The sequence below is a fragment of the Callorhinchus milii genome, unplaced genomic scaffold, assembly GCF_018977255.1.
Source record: "Callorhinchus milii isolate IMCB2004 unplaced genomic scaffold, IMCB_Cmil_1.0 Scaffold5, whole genome shotgun sequence".
NCBI classification, from domain to species: domain Eukaryota; kingdom Metazoa; phylum Chordata; class Chondrichthyes; order Chimaeriformes; family Callorhinchidae; genus Callorhinchus; species Callorhinchus milii.
Window position 1 is genome coordinate 36677095 of NW_024704746.1, and position 21255 is coordinate 36698349.

The window sequence follows — 21255 nt, forward strand, 5'->3', positions numbered from 1 at the left end:
GATATGTCCATCCTGTCACAGAGGGCTTCCAGCACCTTGGAATGTCCTTCTGATGTGAAACGCACTAAATAAATATAATTCTGAGGTCATTATTAGGATATGCAGTGTCCTTCCAAAAAAATGGTGACGCAATGAGAATTTGTAATAGCTTTCAAAAAGGAATTAAACATATTTGAAAAGAAAAAGATAGGAATAGGAATGGGGTAAAGGTAAAGGGAGAGGGGCGATGGCTTGAAAAGCCTTCACTGTGCTAAAAAAAAATCCTACGAGGCTATAAAAAGTTGAAAAATTGACACGTAAATCTCAAGTTAGCTGCACTATGGACTTTTCTCCAAGTTGTTTGAAATTAGATTATTGTATCTCTGGTTTTGTTAATTCTGTGTATAGCATCAGATGAATAATCACAGAATACCAAGGGAAATTATTTAATGGATAGATACTAGACTAGATAGAGAACAGCGGTGTCTACTGTGTAAATGTTGAGTCTCACTACTGGGTGGAAGTTGCATTAGATTTGACGCAGGTGTTTTGTTTACTACAAGCCACAGGCTTCCAATGTATACTCTATTCGTGATGTCACGCAAAGCAGCCCCAAAATATGAGGAAAATGCAATAAGGCAACGTTAAGTTAAACTCTTAACATTTTTAAGAAATTATTATTATTATTAAGGAGCAAAGAAGACACTACTTGGGTGGTCTATAATGAATTAAACCAATTAAACCACTCCTGTCAAAATTAGGTTAAACCCAACATTCTTCATAAGGAACATTTTGAATAAAACTGAAAAAAATTACTATTTAAATTAATTTGATGCACAACGATTATTCCTATTTTTTTGGTCAGCCAGTTGTCTGACACATGCGGAAGAGCTTCACCATGCTTAAGATTATCCAAACCAGAGTTCCATGCATCCCACCTATACATGGAAATTCCAGAGATATTTATTAGGATGCAATGCACATTCTCTCTCTGGAGGGATGAACCCTGATTCCCTAATTCCGCGAAGTATTAGGTCAGGTTGGCAAAAGTCAAGTTTTAGGGACCCCAGAGTGTGCATTAAGGTACTGCTGGAAGCTAACCAGCTAATCCGCATAGCTTGCCATTGAGAGCACTGCCTGGCAAGCTTTCCCACTGCTTGTCCAGCTAAACCCAGTAGGCCTTTGCAGAGTTTACAGGAGCTGAGTGAGAAGAGCCCCTGCCCCCAGGGACTGGTCTGCCCCTTCAGGTTCTGCTGATGGGCCAGGCTGGCTGGGCTGTCATCAGCAGTGCTCTGGAGTAGTGCGGACCCAGCTGGCTCAGGAACTGGACTGCTGAGACTGCCACAGATGGTGGGCTCGATTGTGACATTCCATCCCTAAACATGCCACCTTGGAAACCTTGCTTACCACCCCCACCCCTTCCCCCCCAAAAAAAAGAAAAGTCACTAAGTTGTTAATTGGCAATCCAACAAGTGCAGATTTGAGGAACTCCCTGCAAGCTTGTCGGTGGGCAACGCAGCTCAGCATGAATGCATAAAAGCACTGCCACCATCTGCGTAGTGCCACCATCCGCAGCTTGAACACAAATCCCTTGCCATTGAGCGAAGACTCCACCAGTTGGAGTTGTTAAGCTTAAGAAGCAGTTGCTTACCTCTCTGCAAGCCAATTAAGGAAGTAATGTTTCCAAATCAGAACTGGCCATCTTGCACACAAAAGAGAGCATTGACAAGTATTCATTTTTAATCATAGTGATTACGAACCCATATACAAGTATTTACATCTTCAAGCCACCAAGAATATTTCTAGATTAAAATCATGCAATATCCACTTTGATTAAACATTATAACTTCATTCTGGATCATTTGCTCAAAATCCCAATACAATTTGGCCCTAATCATGGCCATAATATCCAATTTGTTGGATACTTTTACAGCATTATTTAAACTTTGGGTCATGTATCACACTCCTCCTTCTTCTTGCACTCCTCCCCACATAAACCCAGTTACTAGCTAATTACCAACGATAATGGTGAATTCATACTTCACATTTATTTGCCAATGCTCGGGATTTTGTCAACAAATGGGAGTCTAGATGGGATAGCACAAGTTAAGCAGGCCTCACCTATGCGTTATTAAACATACTACTATTTTTAGAGATTAGCACAGGATAATACTATTCTTTCCATTTGATAGAGCGCCCTACAACATCAAAAACATTTCAAAGCGCTCCACAGAATTGTTTCTGTGATGTGTAGTGAATACGTATTTGTAGGTGGTTGAGGCAACCCATTTGGATAGAGCAATATCGCACAAACAACCATGAAGTAAATGACTGAAAGCCTGGCAAAGCAAGTCTTGAAGCAGTCTTCAACAATGGGGAGGAAGAGAATGAGTTGGAGGGATTCCAGGATGGAATTCTAGAAAGCGCGGGGTGGGGGAGTGAGCAAAATGTCTGATATCTCGCCCATCGATGGGGAGTGTGGGGGACATCAAGCAGGTCTGTGTTCACTGAATGAACGGAGCGTCTAATTGGGGGGCCGTGGGGGTGATGGTCGTGGGGGTAGAGCAAATCTGAATAACACAAGTTTCAGCTATTGATTTAATAGTGCATTCCAAAATAACCTGAATTACCTACAAATAATCACAACTATGTATTGTTACACAATGGAAACTCCACATTCAACATGAGCCATCTTACTTAAAAACTCAGGAGGTCAAGACTGCAACAGAAGGGTTAAAAATATTCAAACAAAAATACAAAATTAAGAACTCCTGGAAAACCAAAGCACTGAGTCAAGCAGACTGCAGTCGAAGGATTAGAAATATTTGTTAAAAAAAATACAAAATGAAGAACTCCTGAAGAACCAAGGCACTGAGTCAAGGGAATCTTCCTGCTCACTTGTTCTTGATTTGACAGTAGAGGATCATGGAAAAGATCAGTCCAAAAAGCTGTGGGGTTAAAAAAACAGTACAACTGTGTTACTGCAGAAATGTTATGTATATATAAATATATTTTTTGGATATACACATATATATATATATATATATACACACATACACACACAGCGGAAGCTGCTTAAGCCAGATACATTGGGCAATTTTGTCCGTCTTAAGGAGGGTCTGAGGCTAACCGAAGCTCTTACTGTCTCCTCCCTCGCAATGCTGTTCCCATTCAATGAAAGGGACCAATCAGCAGCGGCTCCGAGGTGACTGACAGCCTGAAGTTGCTTGTGATTGAATGAGCAACTCCGCCGCTCATTCACAAGCGGCTCCAGCTGTCAATCCATGTGATTTGACTCCTCCCATTCCCTCCCTTGTTTCTTCCCTGTTCCTCTGCCCCCCACCATCCCCTCACTGATTGACAGCCCAGAGTCGCTTGTGAATGGCTGGAGTGCGCTGTCAATCAATCGCAATTTGACGCCTCTCGTTTCCATCCCGGAGCCACTCGTGGCGAGTGAGTAGTCGCGTTTTGTCCAGAGTAAGCAGAATTTTGTCCAAATAACCGGCATATTTAAAACAGGCAAGAATACAAATGAATCGGGGCTGGGCGTTTTGTCTGATTTACCCAGCGTCTGGCCAAAGCAGCTTCCACTGTGTGTACATTACATACACATGCGTGCACGTTCTCGTAAACCAAAGTACTTGATGTTGTAAAGAAGTCAGAATAATAGTTTACCTCAACTGCTAACAGGCCAAAGGCAACACCAATAATTATCATTTGGTTTGCCTCTAAAACCTCAGCTATCTTGACAGAACATGTCTGAAAGGAGAAAGAAAACAGTTGTCAAATACCAAATAGTACTTGAAACAACAAAGAAGACCATAGTTTAACAAGTCATGGTGTAATCTTCAGTCAAATGAAATATATGAAACAGCAATTAAACCCCCCAAAATTAAAAGTTTGAATGACTCAGTCTAAGAAAAATCCAGAAATATATTCATCTAGGGAATAAATAGCATACACCATAGATAGAAATGTTCATCTGGCCAGAAGTTTACTTTCATCCTTCATGTCAATTTTTTTTCAGACTTATTTGAATTTAGACATACTTAAACCTACTTTGTTACAAAATATGATGGCTTGAAGCAAAGGTGAAATAGATGCACTGTAAGAAAGTGCAAAGGTGAGTTTTTTTTAAGGAAGCATAAAATTATAATGCACTAATAGTGACTGGGAAATTTAACAAAAAATCCAGTGTTTGTAAGTATATTAAACACACTGTACCAGATACAGTTGATTGAGACATTCCAAAGAGAAATAGATACCCAGCTTTAGTCTTAAACATAGTGCCACATTGTGGAAAATTCTTAAATTCAGACTACTTTGGAACCTTTCTGTTAATAAAATCAGCCTCCAAATTGAGCTTGAATTTAAGAAGTTTTGACAGTTCTACGCCCTCTTAGGTTTTAAGACAAAATAGCCTTACAGGCAAAGACTGGATGGAACTTTGGGTCTCTACCAAGCAAAGATTTTAAGGCATATGGGGAAAAATAATTCAAAGAGTCTCCATATATGTAATTGTAGGATAGATTCATAACTGATTGACATCAGTTTACAAAGCTTGGAAATTCACCCTGAGTGAATTCAAAATCTTGTGAACATAGTTACTTTAATAATTGAAAAACATTGACCTCATTTAAAATGTTATGGTTTTGCTCAATCTCCAATGGGATTGCCAACATAAGCAGAAATCAATGCAATTTCACCCATAATCAGAGTTATTTAAAATTATAATAATCCTTGCACTTCACGTAGTGCTTCAGCACATCATCAAAATGTCTCAAAGTGCTTCACAGGATTTACTTTAAGGTGCAGTGATGGCACATCGATAGAAAAGCTATAAATGACTGAATAAACCTAAAGTTTCAAACAATCGGCAATTTAAAAAAAGTACTCCTAATCATTTCCGTTTGATATCAAAACCTAATCATGGTTTATTTTTGTAAGTTAACAGCAGTTGAGGTACCTTGCTCCAGTATGAACCATCAGGTGTTTTTATGCATTCCGACGATGATTGAATATCACATTTGCAGGATTCTGGAACAAGTTTACTTCCCCAGTCTTTGTAGCCATTGAGCAGACCACAGCATTTAAACTTAAATGCAAAACAAAGGAAAACATAAAAGTGTATTAATGTAAAAGGTCTTAGTGTATGAGGAGCAAAATAATCCTAAAGATGAAGAATATTTTCTTTCACCACTACACAAGCAGACATACAAGCCCCAGTTTAATAGCATATGTAAACAAATGAGATGAGTGAGCTGCATCTAGTTGGGAATCACATCGCAAGATTACAAGAATGGTTTTGATTAGGAAGCCCCTTCTGCCCATCCTTCCAGAATGTCCATCCTACCATCTCCGCTCCCCCACAGTCATACCAGGATAACAGTTCTGTTCTTTTTATACAACATACAAATACATTTTTTAAAGTACGTTTAATTTAAAGGAATACAAATCCTACATCCATGTACGTCATTATGAAGGGATGAACCAATTACCTGGAATGATTAGTTTTGAAGGGCAATGCTTGTTTGCTCACCAGATTTCTTGTGCATTTTTCTAGCTTATGCTTTTTTTTACACAAATGTTGCAATCCCTGTGGTGCACTTCTGAGATGGGTGGAGGGGGAGGGAGGGTTGTCAAACTCAATGTTGGGCAGATTGTAGGAAGCTTTACTATGTATCTAACCCATGTTATACACCCAACCCTGGAGTTCTCAATACTGACTCTGGTACCCAAAATAAGAAACATTGCATTTCTGTTTGTTTCCCCTTCTCTGCTATTTTTCTCTTTCTTCAATTTCTACCTTGGATGGAATTTTTTTGATGGATGTTAGATTTGACAAGTGCAGTCAATGCTAAAAACCTTGAAGAAATGTTGTTACTCAATTTATATTTGACTTAGATACACAAATGTCTAAAAATTTATAGATTCTGTAACATATAATCGTACCAATGGAGATGCTTCTTAATACCAAAATCATAGTTAACATGAATAGTGAATAACATGAATAACACTAGTGCTAACTAAGGAAGTAACCTGACTACAAGTGCTTATTTTCTTTCATGATGGGCATCGTACAAAATTGTCATCCAAAATTAGTGTCGACTTACCTTCTCCTGCATCAACTCTATCTCAGTTTTAATCTCTTCTGATTGTGTATTTAATGGCACTAAAGCATGAAGACTATCATTTAACTTTGATTCAGTCTGGGGGGAAAAAAAGAGCATCTGGTTCACCTTTAAAAACAATCTGGAAGTATAATCTTAATTGGAATACATTTAAGTTCATTTTTTTTAAAAAAGCAAAATGAGAAATATTATGAAAAACATTACCTCTGATTTATAAACTGCACCTAAAACGCCAGCAGTTATTTGAAGTGCCAGAATAAGAAACAGGCCAATAAAAAACTGAAAGAAGAACATTCCATTAATAAGGTTTTGTATTTTATAAATACACTTGGCAGATAAATAAAATATCTAACTAGTGTGAAATTATATTCCAAGAAAACATGGTAATAACAACTCTGACATTCATCCATTACAGAAATGTTCATTAGTTTTTTGCAAGCTTCATGCACCCGCACTCTCATTTATTTGGATCTATCTTCAATTCTTTCCTATTCTCTTAGCCCATGAGGGTAAAGCTTTGAGAGTGAATTATTCATTTATTTTATCAAATGCAGGTGACACATTTCTCTGAAAGTTCAATTCTCTTCCCAGTTATTTGGCCATTACATTGGAAATAAACGAGAATTCCAATAAATCAGAATTTGGACTAAACACAGGCTATACACATCCAGAATAAATACAGCACAAAAATCACTTTAATCCAGGATATGATCTTAGCTCCAATTCTTGAATTTTGGACTTGAAGGTTCCGTTTTATCCATTCTAAATGATATTGTTTTGCCCTAACTAAATGTTCTTCTTTTCGAGTCCTGATTCAAAACCCTCCTCTTCGACCATGTCATCGGCCAACCTCCTTCCCCTCCCTTCCCCCTGCCAACCCTAGCCCGGGTCTGAAATGCTGTACTCTGTCCAGTGCCTTGGGACGTCCTCCCGATGTGAAAGGTGCTATACAAATGTAATCTTGTGTTGTTCTTATAATAATCCTTGCATTTGATTTTGTGCCTATAATGTCAAACACCAAAGGTCTTTAAAGTAATTACTATTAAGTGTATTGATTATTTTCTTGCAGATAAGCTTGCCCAAGGTTTCGCCCTGCCGGGAATCAAACCCAGGTCTCTCTAACCACTGAGCTACAAGACTCCAAAAAGCGGATATCACATCTTATCACATCTTTGAGAGTCTCAAAGCGGTTTACAGAATATATTGTAAAGTGAATTGACTGTATATTTTGTGGGCACCCAATTGCACACAGCAGTGTCCCAGAAACAGTCGTGGATTGAAGTGACCAATTTATTATTATTATTTTTTTGAAGGAATTATTACTCGCAGAAAAGTGATCTGCCAATTGACTAATAACCGGGTTCCTACTTATTGCTACATAAACAGAGGCGTGTGGAGCAAGGAAACATTTTGCCCTGCTGGGAATTGAACCAAGGTCTCTTGCTTGAGAGGCGACTAAGCTCCAGGTCTCCACAATATCCCACAAACAGACAGGAGGTGAATGATTAATTACGTAAAGGATTGTGAAACTGGCCATCGCAGATTCATTATGAATCAGGTTGGATCCCAAACCAGTAAGATAATAACTTCCCTCAAGATCTTCCTGCAATATTAACCATTCCAAAGGCGAAATCGGTGACTGCTTCTACACTCTGCTCTGAACTAGCCTCCATACTGATGCTATTCTTGGACTCCGAGTTTTCCTTTGCTCCATACAGAACCTGATCCTATCCTCATGTGACATCCACACAGACGCACCTACCGATGGGGAGAACTCGATACCAACCTAATTTACCCTCACTAATTCAGGTATGCAGAATCCAATTGTAGTGTCCGCCCTTACTGCCATCCTTAAACATATTCAACACTGAGTTTGATAGATTCCTAAGGGATAGCAGAATTAAGGGATATGGGGATAAGGCAGGCAGATGGAGTTAGGTTAGAAGATCAGCCATGACCTTACTGAATGGCGGGGCAGGCTCGAGGGGCCGAATGGCCAACTCCTGCTCCTAATTCCTATGTCCTACCTGCAGTGAGATAACTCAGCATAGGACTTAAACAGGAAAGTTCAGGTGAAGAAGGTCCTTCAGCTCATTTGATCTCATCCTTCCAGAATATACTCCCTACAGTCCTCCCAACATGGTTTCAAGCTAATTAGTGCTGCATCCTGATCTCAAACCCTTTTCTTGGTAACTTGCACCAGTCAGGAATTACCCTGCGAGTAGAGTTGTGACCTGAAACTGTCCCCACTATCATAATTCTAGGCCCTCTTGTTCAGCTTCCCTGGCAGATCTGAAAGTATTCAACGTTTATTTTCTCAATTCCATTTAAAGTCTTATATACCTTTATAAGCTCCCCTCTGGGATGGCTTCTTTCTAGACTGAAGAACCCTAGTTTATCTAGTTGTTGCTCATAGTTCATTCCTTCAGCCTTGGGGATGACCCTTGTTGCTCTTCTCTGTGCTGCCTTTAGTGCCCAGTGTAGAACAACCAGACATTAAACCACAATAACAAGAACTGTATGTTGCACTCTAGGTGTGGTCTGATCAGAACACATACAACTTGAACATGACTTCTGGAGATCTGAATCCAACCCATTTCGCAATATAGCCCAGCGTCCTGTTTGTTTCATTTACTGCTGCCTGATGCTATTTTGAGAGCGATTAATGAGTCTATTCACACCTCTGTGGTTTTTCAACTTTCCCTTGACAAGTTCTAGACCATCTATGCAGTATTCCCTATTTTTACTAATAATTTTACTTTCTATGTTCAGTACCTTGCATTTTATCTGTATTGATTTCCATTTGCTGTTCATCAGCCCATATTCATACCTTATCAAGCTCGCTTTGTAAAACTTACCTTGATTCACTAAGCCATTGAAGGAAGATTTGCTTTTTTAAAAAAAGTTATGAAGATTATAACCTAACCAAAAATGTAGTTACCCTCCATCAACAATGGAAACCAAAATTCTTATCAAGTAAAGATCAAAGACAGGAAAGCTTTGTGAATAAATACATACCAGGAGCAACATGCATTTGCTTTCTTTAATCGCTCCGCAACAACCTAAGAACCCAAGCACCATAATGATGGCCCCAATACCAATCATAAGATTAACAGCAGGATAAAGACTTGGCAGATCCAAGCTGGAGTTCTGCAATGAGAAGGACAAGTAATGAAATTGAAACAATAAAGAATGCAATTTAAAAAAGCTAAAAATCATATTTTAAAAAAAAATAATTGAATGTACTTTTAATGTTAAAAAATTTACTTTTATTTGAAAAACATATTCTCAGCCAAATAAGAACAACAACTACAAGTTCCATTTATATAGCGCCCTTCACGAGAGTATCATTTTGGGAGTTCTTGAAAAGAAAAATGTAACTCAGCATCATTCATTATTAGGGAACCGAGGTCACACTTAAAGGTTGCAAAAGGTAATTTCAGGACAGAGATCAGGAACTATTTCGTTACCCAGAGAGTAATTAATGACTGGAACAAATTATTAGGAAGAGTGGATGAGGTCAGAATGTTGAACCCATTTTTTTAAAAAAAACATAGCACTGTGATGGGAGGGTGTATATTCTGGAAGGATGAGATCCAACAGGCCAGGGTGGTCCAACCTCTTGGCTGCTGAGGGCCAGGTGCCTATTTGAGAAACGTCCACAGGCTGCATAAGCATAACATTTACTGGTTATAGAGTGCGCGGGTGGCCCAGATGAAATTAAAGTGGGCTGGTGGGGGGGCGGGGGGGGTTGTTGTGAGGAGTGCGGACGTGAGCCACCAGTTGGACCATCCTGATAACAGGCCAAAGCACTTACTTCATCTGAACTTCTCTTGTGATATTTACTGTAACTGATCAAAACAACATGTGGTTTAGGTATCAAGATTGCAGGTTCTCGCTGGGATAAAGATACAAACCACGAATGTTTCTCAAAGTTTATGATATTTTGCAAATTTCGCAATATGTTAAAGTCCAAGGATGGACTTTATTATGACTTTATTATGGCTCATAAACATCAAACACTTATGAATTTGTACAATATTAATGATAATAATCCTTGCATTTGATATAGCCCATTTTACTATGATTATGAAGAATCTAGTTAAAAGGGGATCACTGCAAATATACAATTAACACAGTACAATTCTAATGGCTTATAGAGGCAGGGGGCAACCGGAAAAAAATCAAAACGTATGATTAGAAAATTCCAATTTAATTTTAAAAATCCTTACTTTTGATACAGTATTTTTCACAAGCACTTCAAGGATTATAATAATAACTAATCATAATATACAGTAAATTGAAGTGCCTATGCATTTTGTGGGTGAACACAGCAGCCAATTTGCACACAACAAAGTCCCAAAAAACAACCATGAAACAAATTGCCCAAGGTTTCGCCCTGCCGGGAATTGAACTCAGGTCTCTTGCTTGCAAAGCGAGTGCTCTAACCACTGAGCTACAGGACTCCACATGTCATTGTGGGGGGAGGTTGTTGTGCAGGACAGCATTAATTGAAAGAAAATACAGTATGTTTTTTTTTGCTCTAAGACATTGTAAAACCATGGTTACCTCTGGCATAGTATCACTAACACGAAGCCATATTGAAACTCCAAGTATCACAGAACCACACAACTGAAAGAAAACAAAGGCTCAACATCAGTTAAAGTGCTTTGCAAATGGCAGATTTAGCTACACAATCAAAACAACTCACTGTATCTTTTAATTCTCAAATATCAAACTCAAATATTGTGATACATTTTCAGAAACAATAAAAAAAACAAAATAAATGTGGAAGAACATGCATCAGCAGATAATTGTGTGTATGACCTCTTAAAGATATTTTCAGATAGGACATATTGCTGAGGGAAACTAATCGGATATCTGAATTGAGTCACCCGAGTTTTGAGAAGGGGAGGACGGGAATCGTGGCGTGTTCATTAAGAGAAATAAAAGGGGATGGTGAACAGTTCAGATTTCACTGCTTCACAGGGGATGAAATAGGAAGTTGTGATGTCTAAATTGTACACAGAAAGAAACATTCCCCAGCAAAAGAGCATTTATCAACCTCTATCAAAAGCAACACATGATACTTTGCAATCACCCCCCCAACCCCCCAAGCAATAGTTGACTATGATGACTTGAACCTTTGAACTGAACTAGACAACTGCATCCATATCTCTGGTCAGAATCTCGAGCTTGAATTTGGGCTCATTGTAAAGAAATAAATTGTCCTGTTCAAATGAGGATCAGGTTGAGAACTTTCCTTCTTTTTTTAAACAAAAAACACAACAGGAAAGAGCAGAGAACATAAACCAAAAAAAAAGTAAAATTGAAGGGGAAGAATGAAGTTCGAGAGACATGTAGCCACGTTTTAAGACTCAATGTGGGAGGTTATCTGTTCAGAGCTATTTGGAAGAGGTGACAGGCGAAGGGTCGATCGCCTTATTTTTATTTATTTATTTAGCCATCGTCCTGGTATGGTTGGTGGGTGTGGTTGGTGGTGTTGGTGGTGGTGCGGGGGGTCTGTCTTTGTTGATCGCCCTCAAGAAGCGCAAATACACACAACTAAAATAAAACTTTTGATGTTCTTCCTCGCGCCGGATCTGGGTTGTTTTATTTTATTGTTGATTGTTTATTTATTTATTATTTTATTAATTTATTATTTTATTGGTTATTGGCTCTAAAGTGAACTGGTTTCGAAACAGATGGGCTACAGTAGAGCCACTTTCTTGTTAAAAAAAACATTTAAATCACTGCCATGGTGTCGATTCGCTTCCCGACCCAGTGTTTTTGTTCTAAAAAAAATACGATTAAATCTTAACTTGGGAAAAGAAAAGAAAAAAAAATTAGCCCGGACTGAAAAAAAGCAAAAACCAAAAAATATATACATATATATATATATATATATATACTGAAAGCAAAACAACAACAAAAAAATACCCTTCGGCTGTGCAAGTTGGGAGAGAAAAAAAAATGTAGAGAGTTACTTCCAAAAGGAAACTTACCCAAAATACCAAGTTGAAGAGAAACATGGAATATTTGATGCATGTGTTGACCCCAGCCATCGTCCTGGTGTGGGTGGTGGTGTTGTTGGTGGTGTGGGTGGTGGTGTTGTTGTTGGTGTTGTTGGTGGGGGGTTCTGGTCTGTCTTTGTTGATCGCCCTCAAGAAGCTCAAATACACACAACTCAAATAAAACTCTGTGATGTTCTTCCTCTCACCGGATCCGGGTTGTGAATGTGTTTTTTTCAGGAAGCAAAATGTGGGCGTTAATGAAGGGTTCACCTGAGAGTCAGTGAGTGAGTGAGTGAGTCAGAGCCCCCTCTCCCCTCCCCACCCACTCCCCACCCACTCCCCTCCCCACCACCTGCAACAACACACGTCTCTGTCCTTCCAGCCTTTGTTCGCTGTTCCCCTCCCACTGTAAGTGCTCCCTCTCTCCCACCCACTTAGTTACATTTAAGACGTGCATTCCTCACCCAGTAATTTAATCGGTTCGCATTGTTATTATTATTACTATTATTAGAATTATTTCAAATGTGCTCACCTGCTCTGGTGTGAAAGGGGAGAGTGGTCAGAGACCGAGTGTTAGGAGTTGCACTGGGACCCACTCAGCCACCGCCCAGAGTCTGTCTGTCTGTCTGCCTCTCCTGGTCTGTTTGGCCAAGTGCTGCATCTGCAAAGGATGGTCAGGGTGAAATCTTTCCAACCAGGACACGCCTCAACAGAAGCATCACGACAGGGTTTCTGCTCACAGCACTGATAACAGGGGCCATTCCCTCCAGTTGGTTTATGTTAGTGACTGTATTCCACCAGAACCTCTACCCATTCCTTACACTCCCCCTTCTCTCTCTCTCTCTCTCTCTCCACACTCACTATATTCTCTCCTCTCCTATGTAGTTTCCTGGAACATCATCCTTTGCTTCAAGCATGGCTTTTCCCAGTAAGTAGTTCCACATTCTCTCACCAGGCTCCCAAACTCTCCTTTTCATCTGTCAGTGGAAAAGATGCTCCATTGTTGTGATCTCACCAACAAAAGAGGAAACAAGAGGATTTATGTTCACCTTATCAATCCCTTTCATAATTTTAAACACATCAAGAGAGTGCAATAAAGTACGCTGGTTGCAAACCCCACCTTTGTTTACAAACTTATCACTTGGTCATGAAAGTGTTTATAAACTTTTATGTCTTCCTATTTGGTTACAAGCTTAAAATGCGATGATGAATATCATGCATGTAGAATGGTTCACTTGCACTGATTTCATGTTACTGCCCCACTCCATATTGCACACAGTGCTTTACCCTCATCCTGCTCCTACCTCCAGAGCCCCTTATCCCCAGCAACATCTTTTGGTTTTAATTGGCTGCAAAACTACCCAACAAGCAGGATCTATGGCAATGCAAACAATTTTACTTGACTGATTTAAAATGTTACGATCTGGAACAATAAAGAAACTTCATTTAATGGCGCACACCATCTGACATTCCCTGAAAAAAACAGGGTTAAAAAANTAATTTGGCTTTAACAAGCAAAAAGCAGATTAAAGAAGGCACTGCAGGATACTGACTTTGGAAAAGAGCTTGACAAGCTGCTTGTTTGTTTAAGTCCGCAATTCAATGATATAAATTGTGTCAGATTTAATCAGATATAAGTTGCGTCAAATGATATAAATTGTGATTTATAAGTACTTATAAATATAAATCACCCTCCTACCACCTACGCTCCTCGCCCTCGACCCCTCCTGATCCCAACCACCAGTTCGGGTGTGGATCTCTGACTGTCCAGCTCCTTGGAACATCTTCCTGACATGAAAGGCACTATACAAACGTAATTTGTTGTTGTTATTGCATTACAATAGCGCCTTCATATGCCTTTAGACAATATTTTATTACCAAGTCCCTCCGGAACATACTGTCTCTGGGAGGGAGCTCCAGCATTAGATTATTAGATTTCACTCAGACAAGGAAATATCATAAGAATTTTATTTTATAAAAACTATCCGGTAAACAAACAGCTTTCCCAATTATTAGCCAAATGTACAAAGGTATAATTGTATTTGTTTGACTGGGAGCAATGTGATTTGCCACAGACAGGATTAATGAGGAATTATATATTGAAAGTGATTATATCCACTCCAGGAAATTCATTAATGTCTGTAACTGATACCAGTGGTTCTTTATGTGGAATTCAAAAGACTTTTCTCCCATTTATATTCCTTCATTTTCTTCCCCATTGTTCACTCACCTTTAGTTCCTCTTTCATACACTCAATTTTCTGCAAAGTCAGCAGAGTTTGCAATTTTAATCAGTTAAAGGACAATTTATTGCTTTTCATCAAGGTTTCTTGACCTACGTTACTTCAGTTAACCCAAACCATATAAATGCAATTGATTGTTTATCTATTAGTAAGTAGGAACCTAGTTCTTAGTCGATTGGCCGATCCCCTTTCTGGGGGTAGCGCCTTGGGACGTCTTCCCGACGTGAAAGGCGCGCTACAAATGTAATTTTGTTGTTTGTTGTTGTAATAATTCCTTCAACCAAACAAAAATAATAAATTGTTCACATCAATCCATGACTGTTTCTAGGTCACTGCTGTGCGCAATTGGTTGCCCCGTTTTGGCCTATGCAGTCAATTCACTTTACAGTATATTCTGTGAAGCGCTTTGAGATTCTCGAAGACGTTATAAGGCGGTATACCAAATGCAACCATTATTATTATATTATTATATAATGCTGAGCACAAATTGGCTGGCAAGTTTATCTGCAAGAAAATAATCAATACACTAACAATCAATCCAATAATCAAATACAAGGATTATTATTATAAACAATAACAACTTACATTTATATTAGATCCTTTCACGCGGAGTCAGGATAGCTGAAAGTTCACGCATTGATGGTTACTGGATAAAGACACTATTTGTGGAAAATAAGAAGGATGCAGCAAATGTCTAACCTGGACTGAATTGGACAGTTGCTGCAACAAATGGAATAATTCACTTGTTTTGTATTGCTGGAGGATATAGGAAAAGATTGGAGTTTAATGTCACTTTCAAGCTTAGATAATATCCAGATGGAGCTGATAAACTGACTATGCAGGCTGGAAAGGTCTCAAATCCCTAGCGTATGCTGAATTATATTATTACAGCCATAGATGCACTAACGACGCTACCATTTGTCTTAGTGCTCTTTCCACCGCCACCCCCTCCCTGCTCCACACACACACATACACACACACATATACTCACACAGAGCAGAGAAAAGAATTAGACATGGTTATCACTTGATGATTTCCACCCTCCCCTTCCCCCCCACTCCAAATGCTGCACATATATGGACGTCATGTGCACACAGGATACAGGACTTGGATGTGATACTTCCATAGTTCAGTTAAACATGTTTTCCACTTCAAAAAAACTATCGAGTGACCCCTGCTGGAAATTGCATGCATGAGAACAGACAGTGAGAGCAGATATAAATTGCTTCTGTTGTGATCAGAAACAGTTTTTGGCATCTGTAAAAGTAAGGCCATGAAGTGAGGAACCATTGTGGAACCCCAGGTGTGTTCATCTATACTTTGGGCTTTTCCCTATTACTTGCTTCTGAAGGTGATTGATATATTTGAGTAAATGGAGCCTTTAAGTACACACAACAGTAACACTAAGATTTACTTCAAGTACGCAAAGAGTCAGGAGAGACATTTTAAAGTGTCTGAGATTTTTATTGAATGCAGGCAGGTTGATACATTTTTCAAGATATTCACCTGGGAAAAAGTACCAAGAAAAATACTGATCAAATCAAAATACAATTCACTGATAACTCAAATAATAGTGTGGCGCATGATGTCAGAGGTACAAGTGTAAAGGGTCAATCTGGATAAAGGACACGGTGACTAACCTAAATCCTAAAATCCTAAAACTAGTGCCACAAAACAAATCGGTTCCATAACAGATCTGCCTGCCTGCCTGCTGGTTCTATTCCAGTGGAGATTTTTCCTTGAGAAATTAACTCTGTCCCATCCATGAAATAACCTCCCTTCAAAATCCTATCTTTAACCCTAACTAATCCCAATTGGTAGACATACATTCTATAATAAATCCATGGGAGAATGGTAAGGAATTTCTATTGCAAGTCAGATTGTCTTGGTTAATAGCTCTTTTCTTTCAGTGCCAGAAGGTTGTATGTTCAAGTGCCATGTCAGCACTTCAGCTCATGGTCTAGGTTCATACTCCAGTGCAGGACTGGCTGAGGGTGCATTGCCAGAGATGCTGTCCTTTTGGTGAGATGTTAAACTGAGGATCCAACTGAGGTCCATTTCAGATGTACTTTAAAGATATCATGACACCATTTGAAAAGAAGGGAGTTCTTGACCAACAAGCTCCCAGACTAATTGGTAATTACTCTGAGAAGCTACCTTGCGTGGAGGGTGCTATATAAGTGCAAGTTGTTGTTGTTGTCGTAATTAGCATCATGACTATTTTAGGATTCCCAATGATGCAAATGGCTACAACACTTGCGTACATTAACAGTATCTATACTTGATCGTAATTACTTGGGAAGCAAATGACACGTTTTGACGTCATGAAATGCTAGAAAATTGCAAGTTCTTTCACACTAAAGAGACACCAAACCAATACCGCGGAGATCTAACGAGAGAACAGACCTGTCGTGGAATACATTCTCACAAAATAAATCCACTAGGGGAAAGTCTCTGCGGAGGCAGATTTAACTATTCGAAGATAAAGCCATTAATGCTATCTTTAACTTGAATGAGTCACCTCAGTTTCTGGGTAATTTGTCTCGTCCCCAGTAGGTGGCAGGACTGATCCAGCAGTCAGATCAAGCACTGTGGTTGCTTTGATGAATTGCATCCACTATATATTTTATCGAGATAAATGCAGTGTGCTATTCAAAAGATACAATGTGTTTGGTCCCTAAGGGATTCTTTATTTTATTGTGTAATCCCCCTCCTCATTTTGTTTGAATTTTTGGAAAAGGGGCAAAACTTTAAAACTGATGATGTTACCATTGTGACTACTATATCTATGAAAAGAAGTTAAGAAAAACTTGCACAGCTATAAAATCTGAGTAATTTTAATTAATAATCAAATGGTACAGGACTTCGCTAATGCTACTTTGAAAAAGATTGTGTTGTTCCAATATTATTAGGGGTTCACCTACAAAATACACAGTCACAGCATATTACGGTAAATTCTGTGAAGCGCTTTGAGACATTCTCAAGACATGAAAGGCGTAATATCAAATTCAAGAATTATTAGATTATTATTTTGTGTCTTCATATTCTTACATACTGCTTGTACTTTTAATTTTTAATATCTGTTATTTTAATTCTCTATAAATACTCCAGCCATGATATTTTAAGCCATGTATATTCAGTGTGTTGTGTACATTTGATGTGACTCTTCCTTTGAAAGAATTAAGCCTTAATAAAGTTATTCCCAACAAACAAAAAATGTTGTCTCTCCCAGGAAATGGAAACTTGGAGGACAGTACTTGCTTTGTGCTAAATGCCAATAAACAGACAGTGTATATTTTTGATGCATGTTTTACAGCTTTTTAATCAGTAATCAAAAGGATCCTGCAAATGAATAACAAAACACAGGAACACAATTCACTTTCCTGACAACCGCACCCTGTTTTGTAAGCCAGTAAAACACAACATGGAATAGAATGAAAAGGAGGAAAGTTGAAAGAAAAATATTTGAACAAAGCAAGAAGTATATATGACGCCTTCTATTCGATTGAGTGGCATGTATTTTTCTCCACCAGGTCCATTCACTTAGCCGCTCACATACCTAAGTTCACAAGCAAACATTGTTAGTGTCCAAGTACTGCATAGGAATCCAGTTGTGTTTGGGTCTGAAGCCCCTGTTGAACAAGATTGACAGTAGTGTTTGCCCTGAAGTGGTCCTAAGTTTAATAAGTACTTAAGTTAATTCCTGTCTAATTAAAGTTAATACTTATTAAATCTAGGGCCACTTCTGAGATTACAAGCAAATTCCTAACTCAAATATGCTTGTGTCCTGCTGGGTGTCACTGTGCCTCTAATATGCCTCTTAAACTATTTTGTTATTGTTTCTTGTATTTCTTCTAAATTGTAACCAAAAGCAGATAAGTATTCAATAAGAAAACAGATTGTGTGTCTTCTCACCCCACTCCTCACACAACATGTCCATGGAACTTGAGCACACTCTAGTGATCTCTGATCTCTTTCATCAATTTGAGAGCCTTTCTCCATCGTAGGTTATTTCTCTACATTAGTTGTGATCAACTGTAGACAAGACATTGTATATAGGTTCCAGTCTGTTACAGAATTTGCTCATACTAGTATAGGCATGAGGCACAAGAGAGAGCGATTGGAATCAATGTTATCCTTTATGACACAGAAAGACCAGTATCAGAACGCTTCAATATGATCAGGACCAGCTTTGGAGCTGTACATCAGGCAGTATGACTAGGAGCAACTCATACACTTGAGGAAGTAAAACTGCACCCATGTCTTGTCAAAAACATTTAAGAAATGGCTTGAGGGCATAATGGGAAAAATGTAGGAAAGATATTCTGGAAGGATGAGATCAAATTAAATGAAGGTCCTCTTTATTCAAATCTCTCCTATGAGGTTCAAAATAGTAGGTTTGTCATGTCCAGCAGAGGCAATCGCTGTATGCTAACCAGTGGAGTCCCGTAGCTCAGTGGTTAGAGTACTCAGCTCACAAGCGAGAGACCTGGTTCAATTCTCGGCAGGGTGAAACGTTGGGCAAGTTTCCTTATGCCATACCCCTCCGTTTACCTAGTAATGAGTAGGAACCCAGTTGTTAGTTGTTTAGTGGATCGCTTTTCCGGGGGTAATAAGTCTTTCAAAAAAAAATTGGTAACTCAATCCACGACTGTTTGTGGGACACTGCTGTGCACAATTGGCTGATGCATTTTGCCCACACAATATGCAGTCAATTTACTTTACAGTATGTTTTGTGAGGCGCTTTGAGACGTCTCCAAGATGTGATAAGGCGCTATATCAAATGCAAGGATTATTATTATTATTGCATACAATGGACTAGAGATATCTGCCCTTTTCTTCAGAGATGCATCTAAACCAATTTTACAGTACCCAGTGCATTTACCAGTACATTTCTCAGTAATTAGCTTTGTTTTGGCCTATAATAATTGTCTGTTCAGAAATTCCAATCTGCCTTAAAATTACCTCTTTGCTGTCTTCTCTGGAAGTCAAAGTCGAATTGCTGGATTCTTGGTGAGGATATTAAAGATTCTCAGCTTTCATTGAATGTTTTGAGGTGGAGGTTTTTTTCAAGTTGCTTCTCCCTGAATGTCTTCTCTACACCATTACGTGAATCCATAAGATCTGCAGCTACATCTGTAGGATGGTGCAACTTTATCAGTTGAGAAACAAGTTAAGTCTTGTCTGCCATCGCTTGAATGGCTTCATCCAATTGCTTTCAAGGATTCCGAGCAGAACTCTGACAGCAGCTTCATCTTTGGAGAGCCTTGTTCTGCGACCTTTGTAATGAAAGTTCGACTGATTCAAATTCACCATCAAATTTGTAAGCATTTTAGTCAAGGTCTTTGGTATATTGTAATCAGGTAGTATCTGTTGACTGCTCCTGGATAATTTGGGCCACCTGAAGCCTGTGCCAATGCTGCATCAACAAGATTTTTTCACGAAACATTTTTTGATCCTAGCTGACCATGGAAGGAAATCTCCTGATTCAAATTATTTTACAACTCAGGATGATAATCTGTGCAGAATAGACTGGCGAATAATGAGTGTTAGTTATTGTGCCATTGGTTAAACATACAGATATCATTGTTTCTCCACATTGGTCAAGGCACCATCCCAATAATTTACCAATTGCAGGAAGGATCTTGATTTTGTTTTAAAATAATAAACTTTTACAGATCTCTCCTATGAGGTGTATTGCATTATCAATGTAGTTGGAATCATCCCAAGACTGAAATCTTGCTCAAACCAGTCCGAACAAAGTTACATACAACTTGTGAAATCTGACAGAACTTTTTATCACTCTGGGCACAGATCTCCCATCCCCGTATCTTGCAAGTGTTTGCCAATGATTGAAAACAGGTAATGTGAAATATATCAAGCCACAGGATTAAGGATTGAAACTGATTGCAAACTCAGCAATCTTGCCACCTAATGGTTGGTTGAATACAATTGCTTTGTGGTACCAGAATTTGTTCACTTATTGATATTTCTGTAGCAATTTAATTTATAAGCACTTTGAGACGTCAAGAAGACGTGAAAAGCACTATATCAAATGCAAGGATTATTATTATTATTATTATTATTATTGTCACCTCATTCGCTGATCATTTGATTTTTACTGTAATACAGATGAACAACAGCCCAAAGATTCCTTTGCCATCTATGGTATGTTATGTTTCCAAGTGTTTAGCTCTTCTATATCCAATGCTGTTGGTGGTCCAACTCTTTCGCTAAGATTGGCATTGCACACAGCCAACTGCTTCAATTTTGGTTCAATGCTTCTTTCGTGTCTTTCTGAACTGCAGACAGATGCTTTGAGAGCTATATGGCCAAAATCTCCTGGTTGCACTTTAACTCCATTACATCTATGTGAAATATCTTTCTCACTGACTGCCTCTTCCAGTGTATCAATGTTTTTTCCATGCTTGAGTTGTGAAAATATTTGTTTCCTAGGTTTTTCATGCATTGAAAGTAAACTGATCCAAGGGAACATTGGTACAGTAAATCATCACATTGTCCTTTTCATCTTGAGATCTGGATCTGATTCCAGCCCAGACTGACTGGATGAAAGTCTCTCTCCCTGTTTTATCAGGTTTGAAAAGCTCTAAGTAAAATGATTTTAGACCACAGTTCAATATTGACTATGAGTGTACAGTTCAATACTCAATACTAATCGGCATTAAATTGACAGTGTCCTCAGAGAAACATAAAAAAGGAAGGTGAAGGTGGTGCAACCTTGTCATTAATGCCACAAATGGAACAAAAGGAGCCCTCTCTACCAAGGTTGTTAAAGGAGCAAATATTGATTGTTTCAAACAAGGAATCAGTTTAGTAAATAATGCCCATATTTTAACCGCCTTACTGGAAGATTTATATTTCTACTGCC

At 38.7% G+C, this 21255-nt stretch overlaps 1 protein-coding gene across 2 annotated transcripts; it reads right to left on the minus strand.

Annotated features, from left to right (window-relative positions):
* Positions 1–1701: 1701 nt before the first annotated feature.
* LOC103185323 (tetraspanin-8) lies at positions 1702–13095 on the minus strand. 2 transcript variants are annotated; one of them, XM_007903757.2, is made up of 10 exons: positions 12986–13095; positions 12657–12785; positions 12116–12323; positions 10680–10742; positions 9129–9260; positions 6315–6389; positions 6093–6188; positions 4946–5074; positions 3655–3738; positions 1702–2927 (listed from the first exon to the last, which is right to left on the minus strand). In XM_007903757.2, the coding sequence occupies exons 3-10, from the start codon at positions 12173–12175 to the stop codon at positions 2874–2876; spliced, it is 693 nt and encodes a 230-aa protein (XP_007901948.2). In that variant the 5' UTR covers positions 12176–12323; positions 12657–12785; positions 12986–13095; the 3' UTR covers positions 1702–2873. The 2 variants fall into 2 exon arrangements, with proteins under 2 accessions (XP_007901948.2, XP_007901947.2); XM_007903756.2 differs by having other exon boundaries at positions 12116–12394.
* Between the last annotated feature and the right edge of the window lie 8160 nt (positions 13096–21255).

Excerpts from the sequence above, each read along its gene's own strand:
- LOC103185323 (XM_007903757.2), bottom strand. The coding sequence starts at position 12,175 with ATGGCTGGGGTCAACACATGCATCAAATATTCCATGTTTCTCTTCAAC. Across the intron at positions 3,739-4,945 it reads ATGGTTCATACTGGAGCAAG|ACATGTTCTGTCAAGATAGC; the intron begins GTACCTCAACTG and ends TTCTCCTTTCAG. Across the intron at positions 2,928-3,654 it reads TTGGCCTGTTAGCAGTTGAG|CTTTTTGGACTGATCTTTTC; the intron begins GTAAACTATTAT and ends TTAACCCCACAG.